Genomic DNA, 21,737 nt, shown 5'->3' on the forward strand with positions numbered 1-21,737 from the left:
CATTTAAGTGCCAATTGCTAATCTCCATATGACGACCAACCTTTTTTTTTTTTTTTTTTTGTCTATATTTCATTGTAGGAACTCCTCCCATCCCCAGGGAACATGAACTACACAGAATGGAGATGCAAAAAAGGGATGATTTGTTGTGTCAGAGAGGGATTCAGTCTACCCAGTAAAAGGAATAAAATACATAAAGTCACTTTATAATTCTTCAGTTCCAGAGCCACTAATCCAGGGTTCCTTTAATGTCTTCGGACTCAGATGATCTCGTAATACCCAGTCCTTCAATCTGATTAACTATAAAGAGATGTGAGCTATTTTGGTGACATCAAACTCTGTGGGGGCTGAGGGGAAATTTGAGCCAGTCCCATAAGACTGGAAATAACAGCAACAGTTGTATACAAAGGTTTGGATTTTTGGATAAAACAGCAGGGCCCATGGGAAACATTCCTGCATTAAAGTCAGCATTTGATTCCAAAATTTGACATCTCCAAGGTGCTAGAGAGTTTTCAGAAAACAAGACCATCACTCAAAATATGACAGGGACTTCAAATTGTTACAAAATCATCTCCAACAGGCATTAACACTAAACTCTGAACACTGGAGTTTGATGCATTTCCAAGAAAGGGTTTTGCTAAGCTTCGGAGAGGATGTGCTAAATTTGGAAAGCTGTCCAAAGAGAAAACCAATTATTTTCACCAGAAGTCCATCTAATGTTTTGCAATGACCTTAAAGCAGACAGATATAACAAGGGATGGCAAGTAGCCCCTGACGTGAATCCCAGCTCCAAGGTTGCTTGTCAAACACAAATGGTAATCAGATCTGGAGATGATGCACAGAGTTCAGCATGCAGCACTGAGGGGCTTGTAGCTCAGCTGAGGGACAGCATCTTGCCTTCTACAGAGCTGCTCTTGGCTGATCAGGTGTTTCTCTGGTGCCGAGAACTTGATTGAGACAGAGTGCTGCCAGAAGACACTCGCTTAAGCCAGTAAGTCCCCTGCAAATGTTAGTATGCTCATACCTCTGCAACAGCCAGCTTAGCTTGGTCTTAGAAGTATTGATCTGGTCACCTAGATGCAAAATATACTCCCTTAATGCACTCTCCATCACTCAGACCAGGGTGTATCCCCATTGCTACTGGAGTTTGTCTTCTGGCAAGACACAGATGCACTCTGCTGTTCCAAACCTGATGTGTTCTGTGTATTCAGGTGCTTTTTGCAGCCATGGAACCTTGTTTCCAGTTACGGTCTCCACAGTGAAGTAGGTGGTGCTACAGTCCCCTTGGTCCATCTGATTCCCCTCACCAACACCACACTGCAGACCAAGTGAGGGGGTGCGTTCCAGTTCTGACACTCTTCAGTTAATCCATTTTGCAATGCTCAATGCTGCTGAGGAGATAGAGGCAAGGTATCACAGCTCTGCTGCTCCTATGCTGCACAGCTGCACAGTGGGCAGAAGGACCAGTTAAATGTGACACCAACAGCAGCACAGGAATGCCCAGCATGGTCCCTGCTTATGAATACCTGACTTTATTTATGGAATACCATTCAAAACCATTCTGTGCTTCAAGAGGTATCTTTGCAGAAGTACCCAAGTGATTTCCAAGATATTACACCTTGAGAAAAAGGCAGCATTATCACCATTTTCAGATGAGACACAGAGAAATTAACAAACTAATTGTAAGAACCTGGTATAAGACATTACTATTCCCAGTTTTTAGAATGCATAGCAGTATGTAACAGTTCTGTGACATCCCATAACAGGCATGAGCAGAGACAAGCTGTGCTGGGGTAAGCACAGACCCCTGTTGTCTCCAGTCAGAGTTATCAGAGCTGCGGGGTTCACCAAATCAGGACTGTGTATCTCAAGCTGAGTGCTGAGTGAAGAAGTTAGAAATGACCTTTTCTGAAAATTAGAGCTGAAGTGACCTGGCAGCACAATTCTGTCTACGACACAGTAAAAAGATACAGCTTTCCAGAACAAGACTCAGCTGAGCATGACTGCACTGCTCCTGCCCCACAAGGGACAGCTTTCAGGTCATCTCATCAAAATTTGATGCCAGGGGCCCAGATGGTCTCTTGTCCACTTGAATTGCAACCTTAATCATGTTCTCCAAAGAGAATACTTTGGTATGCTTTTTTGTTGGTTTTGTTTGTTGTGCTTCCTTTCAGAGATTGAATTAGAAGAGCAATTTCTACTCCATCTCAATGATGTGACACAAATTGCTGGTTCAACAGCAGCAGTTTGAAATTTAGCAGGACTGCACAAGGTAAGACCGGCAGCTCGCAGCTGTTCCAGATTGCCATCTTTTTTTGGTAACAGTTACTTAAAGAGAACCATCAAACATTTTAGCAAATGGCTGTGCTGACAAGGAGCATTGGAGATTCCTGAATCTCCAGTTATAGCCCAGTTTCTGTAAGGGATTGTGACTCAAAGGGATGTTGTCCAGTCATTTTCACCAGTTGTCTCTCACTGCTCAGCTTCTCCACCTTGCCTCTGTTCTCTCTCAGACCATTCTTTAACTTCCATTCTCTGTCAGCTGTTCCTTGTTCCAGCTCCTCGCCCAATGACTTTATTCCCTCGCTCCCCAAGCTAGCTTGACTTTCAATTTCACATTTCAGTCACCTTTGGCAGAGGTCAACCTAACCACCAGATTTCTCTCCAGAACGACCTAGGCCTAAGAACCCATTCCCATCTGCTGCCCCTGCCCTGCAGGCAGTGATTTCATAAACTTCTTCAGCCACTGATCTAAGTCTCCTGGCAATTTAGATTTCACCATGCTTAAGACTTTTCTGGAAATTGGGTGAAGACTTCTAAACCACGTGAATGGTTTGGGCAATTCTACCTCTAACATCCACTGAAAATTGCAAGTCTTGTCATTATTTCAGGCAGATGTCAGTGGATGATTCAGGACTCAGATACACATAGCTGCCAGCCACTGAGAAGAAGTCCAAGAGAGAGTCCAAGAGATGATAAAATTGAACAGAATTGAAAATTATCCAAAGCTTGTAGCTTATGTTCAGCTCCCTTGGGAACACACAACGCAAACTGAGCAATGGATTCCAAAGTATTAAGAAATAAGCTAGCGTGTAAGAAAAATAAGGATCTCCTGTTGAATTAAGGAGTTAGGTCATTAATGCTTGTTCATATTACATTACTCACACTTGAGAGACAAATAACTATCTGTTTCCTTACTAACCCATGTATTTATTTGAACAAATATTTCCCAAGAAGTAGGGAGAGAGAAACATTTCAACAGAAAAGTTTTTTATTATGGTCTTATCATAACAAGCCACTTCACAGTACACTGATGTGTATCATATACAAGCATCCCTTGTAAAAAGCTCTGAGGTGTATCTCACTTTAGTGTGCTGACGTTCATCATTCTCAGAGGTCATTAGCTCACAATGAGGCCTCTCGTTTCCGTAAGCCTTACCGAGGTTTTGCTGTATTTCAGAATCAAGCCTTAAAATGGGCATTATTGGCTTAGAACGTGATCAGTGTCGTATAATGTCAATTTATGTATATGCAATATGTAAAAAACTAGAAATACTTTATATATTTATATTTAATATGTAAATATAATAATATATGTAGTAAATATTATGTATATATGTACATATAGAAATCGTACAATCATTTTAAAAATATTGTTAAAAAAATCTAAGCTCTATATGAAAAGGATATAATGCATGACCAGGTTCAGCTTCACATGCTTCATATGCTTAACAGAAGGCTTATCTTTAAAAAAGAAATATATGTATATCTGACCTTCAACAAACCTGCCTGTTTTCCTCTCAGTCCAAAATGCTGCCCAGACAGGCCTGCCTGTAAATGCAGTGCTGGAAGCGTGCTCTGAGCAGAGGAGCTGCTTGAGCCTTGGTCATACAAATGGGTTATCACTGCTCAAGTCCGCCTCTCAGCTCAGTTCCAACATTTCAGAGGTGATCCAGACAGCCAAGGGCAGAACACCATTGATCCAGGCAATAAAAAAACTCGCAAGAGAAAGTCAAAACATCTGGAAAAGTAAAACAACAAACCATGAGAGCAGGCAGCATCTAATTAGCAGACTGCTCTCATGTACATGTACAGTTTTAACCATCCTTGTAGTTATCTGAGGGGCATGAAAGGCTGTTTCATACCTTCTGCAGAAAAATTCTTGGAGCTCCCAGTTCTGCTCTTCATCTCAATGGAATTTAAAGCCTTGACACCCTCAGCACATCCTCTTTGAAGCTATAGAAAAACAAACAAAAACAAAACTGCAGAAGAAAAGAAGAAAATTGGGGAAAAGTGAGGAGACACGGGGGTTTGGGGAGAAGAGAAGGAATGTGAGAACAGACTGGATGAGTTGTGGCCCTTTTCCATGAAGTGAATTCAGCTTGTAAAAGAATCAGAATTCATATCCCAGTCCTTGCCCCTTCCCCAGCCTATCAGGGTGCTTTCACGACATGAGCAGATACACTAAATATCCTGAGCAGTTTGCCTAAACAGTAGATGTGCCCAATGAATGTGTCAATCAGGAGACATAATGCAGAAGGAGGAGCAGGAAGAATAGCCCTGCCAGTTATGACTACAGCTTGGGTGAGCTCATGTGTTTCTTGTGTACTTTCTCCTGCCTCCCTGAAAGGTTAAGGGAGTTATTTTCATGCAAGTGGAAGACTTGAGTGATAATTTGAGGGAAGAGGGGAATGGTGCCCAGAGAGGAATTCTGCAGATGGATAAACATCCCTAGCCTGAATGATACTGGAATTCCCTCCAATGAGTGTAAAACCCTCAAGAATATTAGGTACCAGACACGTAAAATTTTCCATCTAGAACTTCTTTTAACAGTAATCACATTATGGATGCCTTACACTGGTGAAATCCTACTTTGAACAGAATTTAAAGAAATGCCTTAAGATGCACAGCGTCCCTGTTTTTCTCCAGCAGACAGGAATCTGCCAATGTCACTCCAGTCTTCAGAAAGGGTAAAAGGGAGGACCAAGGAAGCCATAGGCCTGTGAGCCTCACTTCTATCCCAGGAAAGGTGGTGGAACCATCCTGGAGGCCATCTCTAAGCATGTGGAGGACAAGAAGGTGATTAGGGACAGTCAGCATGGTTTCACCAAGTGGAAATCATGCTTAACTAACCTGATAGTCTTCTATGTCAGTGACTGGCTGAGTAGATGAGGGGAGAGCAGTGGATGTTGTCCACCTGGAATTCAACGAGACTATTGACTCTGTCTCCCATAACATCCTCATAGGCATATAAAGAAGTCTTTTACAGTCAGGGTGGTGAGGCACAGGAACAGGTTGTCCAGTGATGCTCCGTCCCTGGAAACTTTCAAAGCAGGGCTGGATATGGCCCTGGGCAACCTGCTCTAGCTGTGGTGTCCCTGTTCATTGCAGGAGAGTTGGACTAGATGGCCCTAAGTGGTCCCTTCCAACTCTAAGGATTCAATGACTCTGAAAACAAATTTGTATTCATATTTTTTAAAATTAATGCAACTGAATGTATTTGGTATTATCAAATTAGTCAAGTACTCTATAACACATATTCGAATCTCAACCTTTTAAAATGACTGCATTCTTTGTTAAAAATATTAGAGAAACTTTTTCTGTGCACAGTTCTCCAAATGCAAGGAAACAATAAGATGTCTGGATGGACTCTGTGAGTCCATAAAGAATGAGGAGCATTATGATTGATCCTCCAAGAAGGTAAACATGCTGTGGTTGCCTTCAGCCATAAAGTGCGGAAAAGAGCATGGAAAGGTGAGACGGGAGATTCCAGCCACGGTGCAGAGTATCATCCTGTTCCTGCTTTGCTGGATATCTTTGTGTGATCTGCCTCTCCTGAAGCTGGGACAGCTCTCAGATGATAAGTACATCAGTACATTGAAAGAAGAATTGAAAATAAAGAAATAAGGGAGAGAAACAAGTGAAGACTGCAGCAGCTCCATTGCGTGAGCCCAAACCTGTAAGAGCAATAGGAACAGTGTTAGGAAGGTGAGTGACAGAACTGATGAGCCCTTTGGTCTCTCCACGTCTTCCATGTGGCAGCAAACAATTCTCCAAACTTTCTCTTCCCCTTTCACTACCTCAATTTTTTCAGAGCACAGAAAATTCCTAATTAGGAGACTAAAACTGGCAACACACTGCCAGGGACTTTCGTGACTGCCATACCAACTTGGAAAACTGTCCTCAACTATTTCCCAAACTGCTAAAAACACCTTCTTCCCACACAGGCTTTGATCCATCCCACAGGATGGGAGATGAGCTATAACAGCACGTGTTTATAGTGTCAAATTTTATACAGTTAAAAAATCAAAGATTCAGGAAAATAAGTGATCGGATGCTGAGCAGAACCCTGTGCTGGTCGGTCAGCCGGGCCCCCACTGCTTTGGGCCGTGCTGTGATGAGCTGTGAGCCCCTTGCTGCTCGCACTGCATCCCTTCAGGTCCTGCACTGGAAGCCGCAGGCAATGGGGCTTGGCACAGCCATCCCCAAACAGAGCCTTACTCACAGCTTCAACACCGGCAGCGAGCCTGAGTCATCGTCCCTCCTTTTCCTGGAAAGGTGAGGGACAGATGACTTCCAAAAGAGTGTTTTTTCCTGAAGTTAAGTTTTTGAAAAAGGGAAGAATTGAACAGGTCCTTGAAATGTGCTTTCATTTCTCCAGCTTTCAACTTCTCCCTTCTTCAGGGGCTTGTTTTCAATTATTGAACACTTATTCTTTATAAAAAACAGGAATTCATTTAGGAAATGAGAAGCACGTTTTCAGAATGAGGTACTTCATATTAAAACTCTTCTGCAAGAAGAGAGGAAAAAATACATTAAAAGAACAAAAACGATAACAAAAAAAAAACCCAAAAAACAAAAACGATAGTGACCTGAGATCACCATTCGGAGTCATTTTTGAAGAGCTGCTTTTGACCCTTACTCCTGAGACCATTCCCCTTTTATTTTCAAGGCAGCACAGAAAATAAATGCTAGTCTGTGAGTCTGTTTCCCATCAGTGCTCCAAAACTTTCGGTGTGAGTCCGGTTCAGAACACCCAAACATCTCTGAACCTATTCACAGTGCAGTGAAGAGTGGGGACATCCCCACAATGGAAGACCTTGAGCCCAGTCCCATGCTGTCTCCAAATGACAGATGGTTGTGGAATAACACAGGCTTTGTGTATCAGCTGCTATGGCTTCATGCGTATGAAAACACGTGCATAAAAACACTCAAATTATTATTGCCATTTTACATTGTAAAAACAGGAAATAAATATAAATACATATTTTATGAATATGTATTCATATAACTATTTATATTAGTATGAAATATAAATATATACAGTGATTAAATTTCATTCTAAACATTTATATTTACCTTGTATATTTTTCAGGGCCCTTATTCAATACTGATGCTCTGTTAAAAATCAGGTTCTTAATTTTCCGTGAATAAACTGCCCTAGGGAACTGAAAATATTGACATGCCTTAAATTTCCTTACATGAGAAAGTTACACAAATCATCAGATTTCTACGAATACAAAATCAACTAAAACTAAATAGCTTTTGTATTCTAAAAAGCCAAGCAGTGCAAGGATACGCTGCTGTCGTGGATAGTGACCCTGAAGTCAAGTTGAGCGCTTTATGGGAGTGCACAGCTCTCTGCCAGCTCACCCGAGAGCTCAGGGATCTGCACTCTGCTCTTTCCTCTACGGCACCAGGACAGGTGGGCAAGGCCAAAAAAGCTGAAATGAATGCTCACTTGGACGCCGGGGAAAGAAGCTGTGCCCTAAATAGATTTGTAGACGTGCTCAAATATCTAAGAAGAGCAGCACTTACTTTGTGGATGTCTTATTCTATAATTATGCTAAGAAAAACAAGGCAAGAACAGTCTGTGATAAAACTGCATACAGGCATTTTCATGACACAGTTCTTCACAGCGAATGAAAAGTTCACATTAAAAATTGCAATGCCAAAATAAAATTCTCCAACCTTTGACCTCTGCATATTTTTACTATATATGTGCAATGCATTTTCTTCAGATACCACTCACCTACATCACAGAATCAGTAAGGCTGGAAAAAAACACTGAGATCATCCAGTCCAACCATCAACCCATCCCCATCATTCCCACTAAACCACGTTCCTTGGGGCCACATCTACTCTTGTCTCCTAGGACAGTGACTCCACCACCTCCCTCCTCTAATTTGCTAGGAACTGTGTCTTCACCGCGTTTCTTTACCGTGTATTAAATCATTTGCTTGGAGTCATACAGCCAAATAGATGACGCTAGAGTTACCGTGGCAGCTCCCAGTTCTGTGCCCGTATCACTGAACAATACATTTCCCTTCAGTATAAGGGTGTAAATCCACATCTCCAGAAGCAGAAACACCAGCCTAAATTACCTATGATCTCATTTTTAAAACATAAATGCCTCTGCCTTCGCTCTACCAAACAATGCCACCTTTCACTGCACACTAGCCCAGGTCTCCCACAAACACCTTTGGCACTGTTACCTCACTCCTTAGCCAAGGGAAAAAATAGCTAAAAATATTTCCATTGAGCTATTACTATAGCCTCCTGAACCTCTCCCTATGATTCACAATTCATGATGCTAACAGAACAGCTCTCTGCCTCCAGTTAGTCAACCCAGAAGATGCTCAGTACCTCATTCTACCCATGCTTGGAGCATTTCTTGTTGCATCTCTAGTTCACCCAAGTTACAAGAACTTGCAAGCTTTGCAGGCTACAGAGGACACAAATTGCACCAACTTGGGCTTATGCCAGCAGGAAGAGCCCTGCACGGCAGCAGGCAGCCAGTGCATTGTGCATGGAAAGGCTCCAGTGCTGCCCACTCCACCATGACCAAATCCAGCTCAAATATATTTTAACACATGCTCTGAGTACAACAGCTAGCAGCACTATTCACACAGTATTAAAGGGATATGGCATTTGAGTAACAAATCAGTGTATGTGTCTTACAAAATGCATCTATCATCTTTCAGTTCTACAAAGAATTTGTTATCACAAGAAGTACAGGATTCAGCAGCAGGTATACAATATAAAAGCATTTATTAACTTCCATGAATATGGCTTTAAAATTTTTTTGTGGGTCCCTGTTGAAAACTCTCTCTTTGCCTTAGAAGGAGAATTGATGTCTCCCAGGAATATGGGAAAAATTCTGGAGAAAATACTTAACTCACATACAACCATCTTACAGAAACCAAACGTGCTATGAAACCTGGCAATAAAAGTCAACTAATACATGGAAATAAAACCCCTGCCTCTACATACAAATAAAGAGAACACATAAAAAGTGGCAGAGATGGTTTATCTCTAACAGCAAAACTTTTAAAAGCTTCCGTTTTTAAATAAAACATTTGCCGAGTGTAAATAACAGACTGCATAAAACACAGCTAAAAAGATCTGACTGTACCCATCATTTCAAGTCCCAGACCGTGAACCTCATAGCGCATTGTGCCTGTATTCACAAACTGCAGAGTGCTTCCAAGAAAATGCCTTTCAGAAGAAGGAAATATATTTTAATCTTTTAATCCTTAAGCTTTCAAAAAATATTTTCAATTTTAACAAAGACATCTTTCAAAAGCATATTCCAATGTCAAGCTTGAAGAAAATTCTGCCTTTATCAAAATGATTTGAAAACTTTATTGGATGATTAAAAGCCTAATTACAGGACAAAACATGCATTAAGCATTTTGCTAAAATTACAAAAACATAATTGCAGAATGTCAAATGTTCATGTTCATAATAAATATTAGCGGCTCAAAAGCAGCTCAACTTTTTTTCAAGAGTTTTAGCATGTGAACAAGGAAATTGTTCTATATGCTGTTCTTAAAATTTGGGCATTAGACTGCAATAGTTAAAGCAAGAAACAGCTCAACTGAAGACTACAGAAAAACTGTCTTCTCAGGAGGTCTACACTCGGTTATACAATGCTACTCCGGAAACAGCACTTCACCAAAGGTCTGGCAATTGGCTTCTGTTTAAAATATACTCTGCCTCATAACATTCTTCAAAGGATTAAAACATAATTGATTCTGGCAGTACACATGGACAGCATGATGTGCAGGGAGTTGCCAGTGGACATGGGGTGCGTACAAAAAAGGGTTGTTTTCTTTGTTTAAAATGGAAAAAAGAGTGGGAGGTGCGGAGAAGAGTGAGATACAAAATGACTCAATCGTATTTTTTGAATCAGATTATTTCAACAACTGCATATGCAAATGGAAGGCTTCAGACGATGGTGGCAGAGCTCCTGAATTGCTGAGGCAATGCACATATTCCTATTTCCATTAAAAAAAAAAAAAAAAAAAAAAAAGAAAAGATAGAAGCTACAGTTATATACATCCTTGTAAGCATTCAGAGAATATTGCAAGTTGAAGTCCAGAGAAGTATCAGTCTGAAAGTGATGGGGATCGGATTGATCGTGCACTGGCTGGACTGTTAGAGAAAGCAAAGGGATCCTTTTCCTTTTCTTTACTATCATGTTTATGTTTATGCTTATGTTTATGCTTGTGTTTCTTCTTCTTTTTCTTGTGCTCGTGGTGGTGATGGTGATGGTGGTCACTGTGTTTTGAGGAGTTGGACTCCTTACTGAACACAGAGAGCGGAGCTGCTGAGACAGCATGCATGGTCACCTCTCCCGAAGACTGCTCTTTGCCTAAAAAACCAAATTGATACAATGGGGTTAACATTTTCAAACAGAAGAAATTCTGAATTACTATGTCAGATCTATGTTATCATTTGAATGTGTAAACACAGAATCCCTTACTATACCAGTGCCATTAACAACTTCGTTCAGAGACATTTCTGAAGATGCACTTAATATTTCTGTATTATTGATGGAAGGTACTCCTTCCTCCCTCAAAAGTACAAATGCATCCCAGATAATTAGCAATTGTAAAGAGATAAGTAACTGCAAGTTAGATAAGCATTCAGAAATCACACATAAAACACATTTAGAAGGTCTCTATACCAAGATTAATCAAAATATAGTTGCCCATGGAAACTATGAGAAACTGACACATTAAAGGGTAGCTTTGGGATGTAAACTCCTTTTAGTCAAGAACTGAACTCCCTGCAATATACAAACCTTTCTGATATTGAACAGCATAATTAAACTGACACTTCAACTACAAGTTCTGAAGGGAGGTTGTGATGAGGAGGAGTTTGGCATCTTCTCCCAGGCAACAAACAGGACCCGAGGAAATGGCCACAAGTTATGCCAGAGGAGGTTTAGGTTAGATGTAAGGAAGAACTTTTTCTCTCCGAGAGTGGTCAGGCACTGGAATGGCTGCCCAGGGAGGTGGTGGAGTCACTGTCCCTGGCAGTGTTCAAGAAGGCATCTGGATGAGGAGCTATGAGATATGGTTTAGTGCTTGTGGTAGCAATGCTAATGGGAGGACGGTTGGACTAGGTGATCTTATGGGTCCTTTCCAACCTTGTGATTCTATGATTCTATGTTTCAAAACTGCATTTTACAATCAATTCAGTCTATCAAAAGATTATACAAAGTTTCTTTCTTAAACAAAAATTCAATAAAGACAATTACAACATCTTTATCAGAACACATTAAAATTTCATTATTTCACACCAAATGCAATAGGCTCCAGGAGGAGGAGAGAAAGGGAAATAACCTAAGAATAGTACCATTAATTAGTGGAAACAGTTATAAGCTGGGAGGCCTTGAAGTCCTTTAGGCAGAATTTGAATCAAAGCACTCACAGTGCAAGGACGTGCTTTAACTACTGGATGTGTATAAAGGCACCATCAGACTCTCAAAGCTTTTACTGAAGTGGATATTCTTTCCAGCTGCCATGACTGTTATTTTGTTTATTTGTTTGGGTGTTTTTTTTTTCACCCTCCAGTTTTTGGTGAAAATATCTCCATTCAATAACAAGGAATTATGTAACATACCTTGTAATAGTCTTTTTCTGCATATTTGCAAATGCATTTTTCCCCATGTCTCTTTTGCTTCTCTATTTTACTTTAAGAGCAATAATGATTCTTCTGTGGTAATTCTGTGGTAATTAAAATCCAGGAAGTCTGAAATGAAGTGCCAGCTCACTGCATTACAACAAGCAGCATGGAAGATTTCCATGCAGCCTTTCCAGCCTTCTCAAAGATTAAGAATAGATTCAATCAAGTATATGTGGAGGAGAGTTTTTGGAGGGTACAGCTCAGCTGTTTTTGTTTGCTTTTTCTAATAAAGATGGAAGAAACAAAATCTGCATCTGTGAGCAGCATTTGAAATTCAAAATAGAAACATAGAATCTTTTATGCACCGTAGATAATCAGTGATATCAGAATCTCTGCTGCTTCAAGTCTTCAAAAAAAATACATTTGGGCTCAAGTACAGTATCTGAATTGGTGCATTATAGAATGCTGCTGATGTTACGGAGGTCGGACTAGAGAACAATAGTTTCCCATGCACTTAAAATCTCTAATACTCCAATGTTTTTTAGAAAAATTTAATTCGGTATTCATCAGAATGATGCAAGTAAACAACTGTAAGTGCAAATACTTATTGCCAGAGCTCATACTGACCCTGTTTTTTGAAGTGTATTATGGCAGACAGAAGATATGCACACAAATTCAAACTTCTGCTTGCTGACTTTGCAGTCACTGTAATGCAGTTATTACAACTCTTTTCTATCTGGACTAGTTCTCAACTATCCAGACAGAAAGCAAAAAAGACATAAAAAGCCTCCTTCACAATTTAACTAATTCTAATTATATTTCTCTTCAGGAGTACCTGTACCTAAACTTATCCCCATAATAAAAGCTCATTTGCCTAGAGCATACAGCTCTTAGATAAATAGGAAAATTTTGCTTTTAGCTGTTGCAAGGATGCAAAAAAGACAGTATGCAGAACAGTAGAAAAAGGAGCATTTATCTGACTGAGCATTAGAGAAGGACCTCAGACAACTAAAGTGTGCACTATCTGACTTCATTTAAATATGCTACAGTACTTAAAGGTGGATCCTGGCAGTGAAAAATGCTACTTTTAGTAACGCAGAAATAAAGAACATAGCAAAAAACCTAGAACAGAACCTGTCAGCATTCATCCTTAAAAAAATATCTAACGTACAGAATATGATCTCACAGCAAGCTACAGGCACATATCTTAAAATATACAAGGCAGACTATAGACAAAAACAAAAACCCACATCCATGACACAAACATTTAAACCTTCACAGCTCCATTAATTCCAGAATTTGAAGTTACTTTGACATGGAAACTAAACTTGTAAGTCTACATGCTACTTTTCTACCAACCTCAAACCGAAGTTAAGCCTTTGAGCTTTAAAAACATTACACAGAACTATATAAGGATATGGGTATAAGTTTGCAAGGATGGTGTAGCAGTAGCTCTACTGCTGAGTGCCAGTGACTACCAACGATGCAAAAAACTCTCTTAACACTGTTGCACTGACACCAATACAGGTTTCTTGCTGTTTACTGCACTACCAGCCCTGCTAAGAAACAGTCCACATTATTGTACTGTAGCTTATTTCAGCAAGGTTATAAAAAAATTGTATTTCAAGCCGTTACATAAAATATCAATAACTGCAGCAACTTGGAGAGTATTTACAACAGTAGTGACTGTAAGTCACTGAGTGAAGAGGGGGAGATGAACACCTGGAAACTGAAAGGCAAGAAGATCTTCAGAAAGGAGAGAATTCTGATCCAACTGCAGCTCCAGGACTACTGACACTTAAGGAAACAATCAGTAATGGTGATATGGTACAACTGACAATATGAAAAAAATTCATTGCAGAAATCTACTTCTACTGAGCAAATAGGAAGATTTCTAGGACATTTTCTTCCACGACGTCAATGAGAGCCAAAATCTACTGTGCTTCCTTTATTTTTTAAATGTAAAAATGTAAACTACCTGGAAAATGTCTTCTTATTTTTAAAGCATGCTTTGAAATCAGGAACCATAGTATCCACTAGATTTTGCAGAAGACCTCTAAGATCACCTTGTTCAAACATCCATCTACCACCAATACTGCCCTCTAAACCAGGTCTCTAAGTTCTACATCTCCCCTTAAACACCTCCAGGGACAGTGACTCCATCACCTCCCTGGGCAGCCTTGATATACATGGATACCAGTATGCTGATCCTGGGAGATGGCTCAGAATGGATGCATACAGACTGCTGAACTCTATTGCCAAGAAAACACTTTACAAAAGATTTGACACTTTTGTGCCTGTCAAATTCATCTTGTAATGAGATTGGCATTGCACTTGCACAGTACTTCCTTTCCAAGTAGGAAAGCAAGGCTAAACAGAGTTGCTTCTAAGGGCATTAAAACCACTCTCATGTCACCAGGACTGAGATTGCTGCAAGGAGACATGAAGAATTCCGTCCTCTTGCAGGGAACCCACTTTCTCCTGGCACAGACAGTGGGATGGGAACCCGCCTTTGTCAAATAATAGGAGAGGACAAGCCCAGGAGCTCATTTTTGAAGTGGTTAATAGCATTCCTTGGAAAAGAATGCACATACATGTGCCTGTCCACTTGGATCTCCTCCTGTTTTGAATGTAGATATTCCAATGTAATTTTTGGCATTTTGGTGTTCCAGGAAGCTTGGTAGTTGTTTAAAAATAGACAGGATTACCCTCCCACGAGGGAGGAGATCAGAACCTTTGTGCACACCTTGTCACATGGAACGATACACATGCTGGAGATACTGTGAGGGAGAATAAAATATAAAAGCAGATCTCAAGGTTCTAGATCTTGACAAGCTTTAAGCAATATTTTCTGTCATAAATAAAAATTTGCTGTCAGATAATTACAATATCCTGTCCATCAACTATGTAGGGCAAAGTTGTTTTCCTCATTGTTTCTTTTTGTTTGTTTGTTTTTTCAAGAATCATCAGTACATTAACAATGCCACTGGGTAGTTTTTTAGCTATACTGTTTTACATTGAACCTTTAGGATTTGGTAAAATATAACTTGAGACTTGAACATGGCAACAAACTTACATGAGATCTTCCAAGTGGCCTCTCCTATATTTCTGATTGTGTGTGAAGAGGGTGGGACACCACAGACTTACAGTCTGTGTTTCTTTGCATTTACAATCTATTTAAAACTGCTGGCTTAAGTACGACTTTTCCAAATGGACACTTGTTAAAAATGATCCAATTGGCACCCTGATTTATTCAAATGTCACCGAAGAAGAAATTAACTTCACAAATCACAGCAAAGGGTAAGGCCCATGGGTCCAGTGTTCTGGCTGAGGACAGCCTGGTGTTCCAGAACCTGACACCGACCACCTTTGGGAAGAAGGTGACATCAGCACAAGTATGCTAACACTTAATATGTCTCTCCCAAAACCCAAAGAAAGCTTTCTAATGAGAAAAATCATGCACTCTCTGCCTAGCAGCTGGATTGCAGCTCTGACCAATGTTTTTTTCTAAAGGGCTAAGACTAAAAATGCTGAAAAGACTTTGAAAACTATTTTGACAAATATCATTTCTCCTTATTTCTACTTTTCATTCTAGGATTGTCCTGGAAACACCCAACACCATTTTTCAATTTCATGCCTAGTTTATGTATCTCCTGAATCATCAATGAAGTGCATACTGAGAAATCACTGAACATAAGCAACCCTAAGTTTCTGTGTTGAAGCACTATGTCTGAGGAAGCATGATGTTCAAACCATGCATCTCTGGAAAAAAAAGTTATCCACTGCGTCTGGTAAAGTGCTCTTTTAAGGACTGTACTGTAAAGCTGAGAGTTCAGGTGAGGAGAGGTCTAGTTACAGAAATATTTTCTGAGGTTGTGCTAAACAAATCAGTTAAATTGTTTCTGATATAAAAATTTTAACTACTTTCAATTTACAGATTCACTTGACTTCATGCAATTTTTCACTAGATTTATAACAAAAAAGGATGTCTCTGCTGAAGTACTAAAAAACAAGCCTACATAAAATATCTTTGTAACTGATGACTGTTTAACTAGTTTCCTCTTTTGACTTGAAAAACCACGTTGCTTTGTACTTACATTAAAACAATAGGTTGACTCTAGTGATATTTTAAAAATTTACAAAAGAAAACACATACTTAAATCAATATGTCAACTCAGCTCACTTGAAAATGTAGCCTTAATCCATCTTCTTTCTCTGCAAGGTTTATATTTGTATTAAAGCTGCTTTCATGCACTTTAGGATAAAGCCCTTGAAAACACCTTTTTTTGTGAAGCACAAAATTAACCACATGCTATTTCAGTGAGGCAAAATTAGCTACAGAACCTCCAAACTTATGAGTTACCAGTTTGGAAGCAGTTATATTTTAGGCAGTAAAGTCAACACATGTATATTAGATACTATCAAACAGATACTATGTTAATATTTTAAGCTATTAAAGGGCAGTCTAACAGAAGAGTTAAAACAACTTCTCCTCCTTAAAAAGCATAGCAAAAATCCATCATTGTCAATGTTGTTCTTTCCATTCAAGCAAAGGAAGTCTGCTGACATACTTGCCTGTAATTCCAGTGTTTAGGTAACTCTCTTGGCCAGGAAGCCATGGACCAGTGTCTAAATTTTGAGGAAACAGTATTCTTACAGCTAACTTTGATAACTTGGCTGAGCAGCAGAGAAGACTTTTTCTATGGTTCAGCCTCAATTTCTGGTAACTTCTGTACTTAATATGTGGTGATTTGCACCATAGGCTCATGCCTGCTGTTTAAATGTAATCACTAGTTTCTCTCTACGCTTTCACAGCAGTATTTATTCTATTCAAATTATACCAGAAGCAATTGAACCCAGCCAAATCATTATTTCCTGAAACTTCAGACAATACCTACGATAACCAGTCAGTGTGTATGACTGTGGCTTACTTACACATGTTCAAAGTTACATGAACATCTATAAGGTCAAGCAGTGATTTGCAAGATTATCAGTGGAAATTTCAAATGTAATTATTCTGGAAAACACCAAATAGATAAATGGAATAGTCAAAAGGTTTTTCTGATGTGAGTTTTGAATGACAGGATGCCTTCTCAAAGCCCACTGCTGCTGAATGTGACCAGGAAAAAGGCTGCTGGTGTCAGTGCATAAAGACGACATTGCTTATCTAACTGCTCCACTCTTACCATTTGGAAGTAGTGTTGCACTTTGAGAGGAGTGAAATACTGAATTAAATAGAAGGAATATCTCTTAATCTAATTTGAAAGAAGTCAACAACGCACAACAACAAGTCACCTCACAGCCTGAAATACGATGTTCAATCTACTCCATATATGAAATCTGGTCTTGAAATCCTTCTATCTTAAGACAGGGTAGGGAGCATTACTACTATTTTTGATGATTTAGTAGCAAATAACTATCTGTTTTTATTTTAGAAATGTGACCTTGCACAGTTTTAGAGGCTGAAAAGAAGCTACCAAGTTTTTGGTACTGTGAAAACAATCAACACTAGTTGTGCACTGTCTGAAAAATACAATTTTGTTTAATAACTTCTTGCAAAATGCTCAGATTCCCATATAACTATCAGAGTCTACAGTTTTATTATCCTTAGTAGAATTTAAACCACTTTGTGTATGAACAAAGGTGTTGTAATTATAGAACTGAAACCTGTAATCCTGAAAGAGTTGTAGTACATGGCTGCTTTTACTGCCCTTGCAGCAGGTCTGTACCTTAAATTTTAATATCCATGTGCAGAAGCACACAGAAAAAAATGCTTTTAAATATAAATAATATTTTATTGGCTTTATGGGATTATATCAACTTGAACAAATCCAAATTATCACTCAGAGGGAGGGGCAGTACGAGGAAAGTAAAAACAGAATAGACAGATACAGCTGCATTTTGAGCCAACATGAGCTTCCTCCTTGCAGCTGCTCCTCGCGGGATGTGCTTGGCTGATGACCTAACACTTCATGTGACATGTGGGGACACAACCCACAGCTGTGAGATGAAAATTAAGTATGGACTAATTGCTCACTGCTTTCCAAGTAAGAGTCACAGAGGCAGATTACAGGATCTTACAGATTTGGTAAGAAGATCCTGAGACCGTTTCAGAACCTATATAAATCTGTTTCACAATAACCACTCACTAAGTGTACCCCCATCCTTTGTCGTGCCTGCAAACAATTAACGATTCAAAGGTCCTTGGGGAATACTATCTGTGATTCCTCCATAAAATCATTCACACACAAGTGTTGTAACTTATTTATGTATGCTTTTATTTTTCCCCATCTGTTTGAAATTCTTTCCCTCAAGTATGATATTTCCTAAACATTGAACAGTCTTTACTTACTCAATCTGAAATTCATACATTTCTGCTACTAAAAAAAATGCTATGAATAAGAAACAGGTGAACTTTTAGAAGCAAAGAGAATCTGTAGTGGAACTGTTTGTAAGTGCATAAGCCAAACACACGCACACACACGCACACACAAAAGAAGAAATTAATTTGAAGCTTTTCAAAGTAATGCTTTCATTAAAAATGAAAAAAAAAAAAAAAATCAGCACTTGTCTCATTTGTTACCTAGATGAGAGAATGTACTGCAGTGTACCGAATGCCTAAACAGCAGAGGTGAGAAGGTACGTAAGTGACACTCGAACTAGATTTTCCTATATGCTGTAGGTCTACAAATGCAGCGGTGAATGGGCTGTTATTCCACTTCTAATCCATTCTGAATTAAAGCACAAACTTAATATGAAATAATTACGGAGCACAGAGCTGGCTGACAGGGGGTCCCGTAAATCCTATTTGTGAAGTACTTGGCTGAGTTTTGTTTATGACTTTATATCCTGTAGAGTGTGTAAGTCTAGTAAATCTGTTGCAAAATATAAATAGAATAAAATAAAATATAAATAATAAAAAGTTATAAATACTAATCCTCAGTGGATCAGCTTCACGCTTGAGTGCCCTGCATATGTCATTCTTTGCCGTAACAGAAAATGTAATGATTGTCTGTAACACTAAGGACAAATTCAAAACAGCTCTGAGAGGTTTAAAACAAAGGTTGTGTGGCATTATGCTCCTAAGTTCACGAGGAAGTACATTTTCCTTTTCTCTACTAGGATGGCTATGACTTAAGCAAAATACTGTGAGCACTGCTACTCCATGTACATAACAGAAAATCCATCGTGGTGGAACTGGCTGTACAGGCACACATTAACCAAAGGCCATCTGGAATCCAGAAACTAGACCTCCCTGTGTTTTATGTCCCCATATGAACTTAATTTGTTAGCTGAGCAATGACAGCAGTTACCTTTTATTAAAAAACAAACCTTAGTGGCTAGAGCATCTGCCAAGGAAGTACAACGTAAGTTCTAGGCCCAAAGGGAGTATGAACCTACAGCTTCCGCATCCCTGGCCAGCACCCTAGGCACCAGCCTCAGCAGAATACTTCGCACGGGAACATCCATTAGCCCTTCTCTAAAGTAAGGCCACTATAATGCCAGAAACACTCAGGTCATAGGGGATGCAGATGAGGTCACTTGCCAGCATAGCTAAGGACATAGAGCAGAGGACTGAGGAACTAATGTTCCAGATGCTGCTACTAAGGGTTTTTTTGTGTCTTTTACATTAGACAATCACTGGATAAAAACAGAAAAACAAGTGAAAGGGTAAGTACTCTCAATCCTACTTCTAGGATCAAACATCTAACTTTTACACACTGCAGAGACTTGCAATCTGAAAGTCATGAGACTTAGTGCGGGGTGTGTACTACCAAAGATCTTGAAAGATTAGTTACACAGTCACTCGACCTCAGCTCAGCTTCACTGCTGCATCTGGTAACTGAACTTATAAACACAGTTAAAAGATTTTGAGAAAGAAAGACCATTGACTGGTAGGTTGTGACAGGCGAAGAAGGAAGGCAGAAGCTCATCAGCAAAGTTCAGTCTGCCTTAAGGTATTTAACAAGCGCATTTTTAACAAGCAGTTTTGTCAGATATGTTATGACAAAGTTACTGAAATAGTAATAGCAAAAAGATGCAGTAATGATATATTTGTAGATGCAGTCTTCCCAACTTTACAAAGCTCTCTGAGGCTTGCAAGTTTTTCGACTACTGAAGTTAAGCTAAGTCATTAAGTTGTTAAGAAAGAGAGACTGTTAATTTTTCCAAAGGACAATTATCAACATTATTATTTTTTAAGATCACAACTATGGCAAAGTTTCACTTAAGTATTTATGGGGTTCTATCCCTATTTTTGTTATTTAATTAATTTCTAAGCTTTTTTATTCTTGTAAACCTGATGCACACTTATTTAGGTACGTATGAAAGTACACATACACATAGTTATCTATTAGCATGCTAGAAGCTAAAAATATCTTGTGCACTCTCTACACACCTCCTTGATTTCAGCCAACATTTATCACCTACCAACAATACATATATGAGAATAAGTAGTAGCAAAAAAAAAAAACCAAAACCCAAAACTGATTAAGTTGAAAATTTTATATTAACATTTAACAATAAATGTATTCATACCTGGTGTGGACGGTCTCTCCAACATATTCAAATGATGGTAAATAAAGGCTTGACTGTCATGAACCGTGTCCATATCAATTTCCTCCTCTTCTTGAGAGTTTGAGAACTAAGATATTGGGGAAAAAAATAAGCAGATGCTAATAATAAATCCTTAGGAATATCACTACGTAGAACTTAAAATATTTTATTTTTGAGATAAACTGGGGGTGAGAGGGAAAGGAGGTGATATCTACCACTGCAAAGGAATAAGAATTCAATAAAATTAAAAGCTTCAATGTCTACCCTTCTTTCTAATTTACCGTGAAGCTGTATGAACAAGAACATTAACTGTCAACTTCAGTTCTTGCCAGCCAATAAAATATCTGATGGGAAATGATTTTGCCAAAGTAAGCGTAACAACTACTGTACACATATACACAACATGTCTTTTGTTTGAACACAGCTTTAAGGAAAGCCAGTAGAAGCCACCGCTGTTATTCTGAATACCCTGCATATTGTGCAAGTTGAATTTCCATTTCTTACTCTGATTTTGAGTTTGACTTTACTGTCTTCATTCTTCTCTAGTATTTGCCCTGGCTCCAATGGAGACCCGAGTGGCATATCAGCCTTCCTCTTCACCCCCTGCTGATGACCAGAAATGCTGGATGCTGTTTCCTTAATAAGATGATCATCCTCCTGAAGCAGCATTAAAAGATCAAAATTAGAAGATAGCAAGAGCCACGTTTCAGCCTAAAAAAGACCTGATAGCTGAAAGCACTTCTGAGTAAGTGGGTGATTTCAACAAAGTTTTCCCTGTAGTTCTGGCAAAAAGTATTTTCTAAAACCCTGTATGGATTTGTGCCAACCTCTCCTACAAACATGGTTTCTCTTTACTTCTATTCCTGCTCCCTCTGCATATCTAGCATTGGCATCTTTTCTGTCCCTTCTCACAATCATGGTACTGTTGGTGTGCAACAACATTCGCTGCTCCTGAATGGCCTTTCTATAAATCTGTGCCTCGTGGACTCTCCTCATTCCAAATCTCTGCTGAAAAGCTGTGACAGCCTCTCATCTACACGTGGGATTTGCAAAATCTTCTTCTCACTTGCTTTAAAAACTAATGCTTCTTTTGTTGAATACAAGTCAGAATAAGTAATAATAACCTGCTATTTTTTTATTTATTAAAAATAAATTCATCTGTTTTGTTAATTACTGCTACAATAAGCAACAGAATGAGGGTCAGAAGAATATAAAAATAACAAGAGAGTCTAATAAGTTAGACATATAGTCATTAGAACGGGAGACAG

At 39.1% G+C, this 21,737-nt stretch overlaps 1 protein-coding gene across 4 annotated transcripts in view; it reads right to left on the reverse strand.

The window, feature by feature from the left end:
• Positions 1–9,031: 9,031 nt before the first annotated feature.
• TAF2 (TATA-box binding protein associated factor 2) overlaps positions 9,032–21,737 on the reverse strand; it is a 59,238-nt gene continuing 46,532 nt past the window's right edge. For 3 of the 4 annotated variants that reach the window (XM_085221616.1, XM_010709267.3, XM_085221617.1), the window contains exons 24-26: positions 20,974–21,126; positions 20,452–20,557; positions 9,032–10,654 (exon numbers count right to left, since the gene is read on the reverse strand). In XM_085221616.1, coding sequence (XP_085077742.1) covers positions 10,389–10,654; positions 20,452–20,557; positions 20,974–21,126 — 525 coding nt within the window. In that variant the 3' untranslated portion in view covers positions 9,032–10,388. The remainder of the gene's footprint in view (positions 10,655–20,451; positions 20,558–20,973; positions 21,127–21,737) is intronic. The other variant, XM_010709268.3, reaches the window with a different exon arrangement.

The sequence above is a fragment of the Meleagris gallopavo genome, chromosome 3 (assembly GCF_905368555.1).
Source record: "Meleagris gallopavo chromosome 3, MGAL_WU_HG_1.1, whole genome shotgun sequence".
Lineage (NCBI taxonomy): Eukaryota > Metazoa > Chordata > Aves > Galliformes > Phasianidae > Meleagris > Meleagris gallopavo.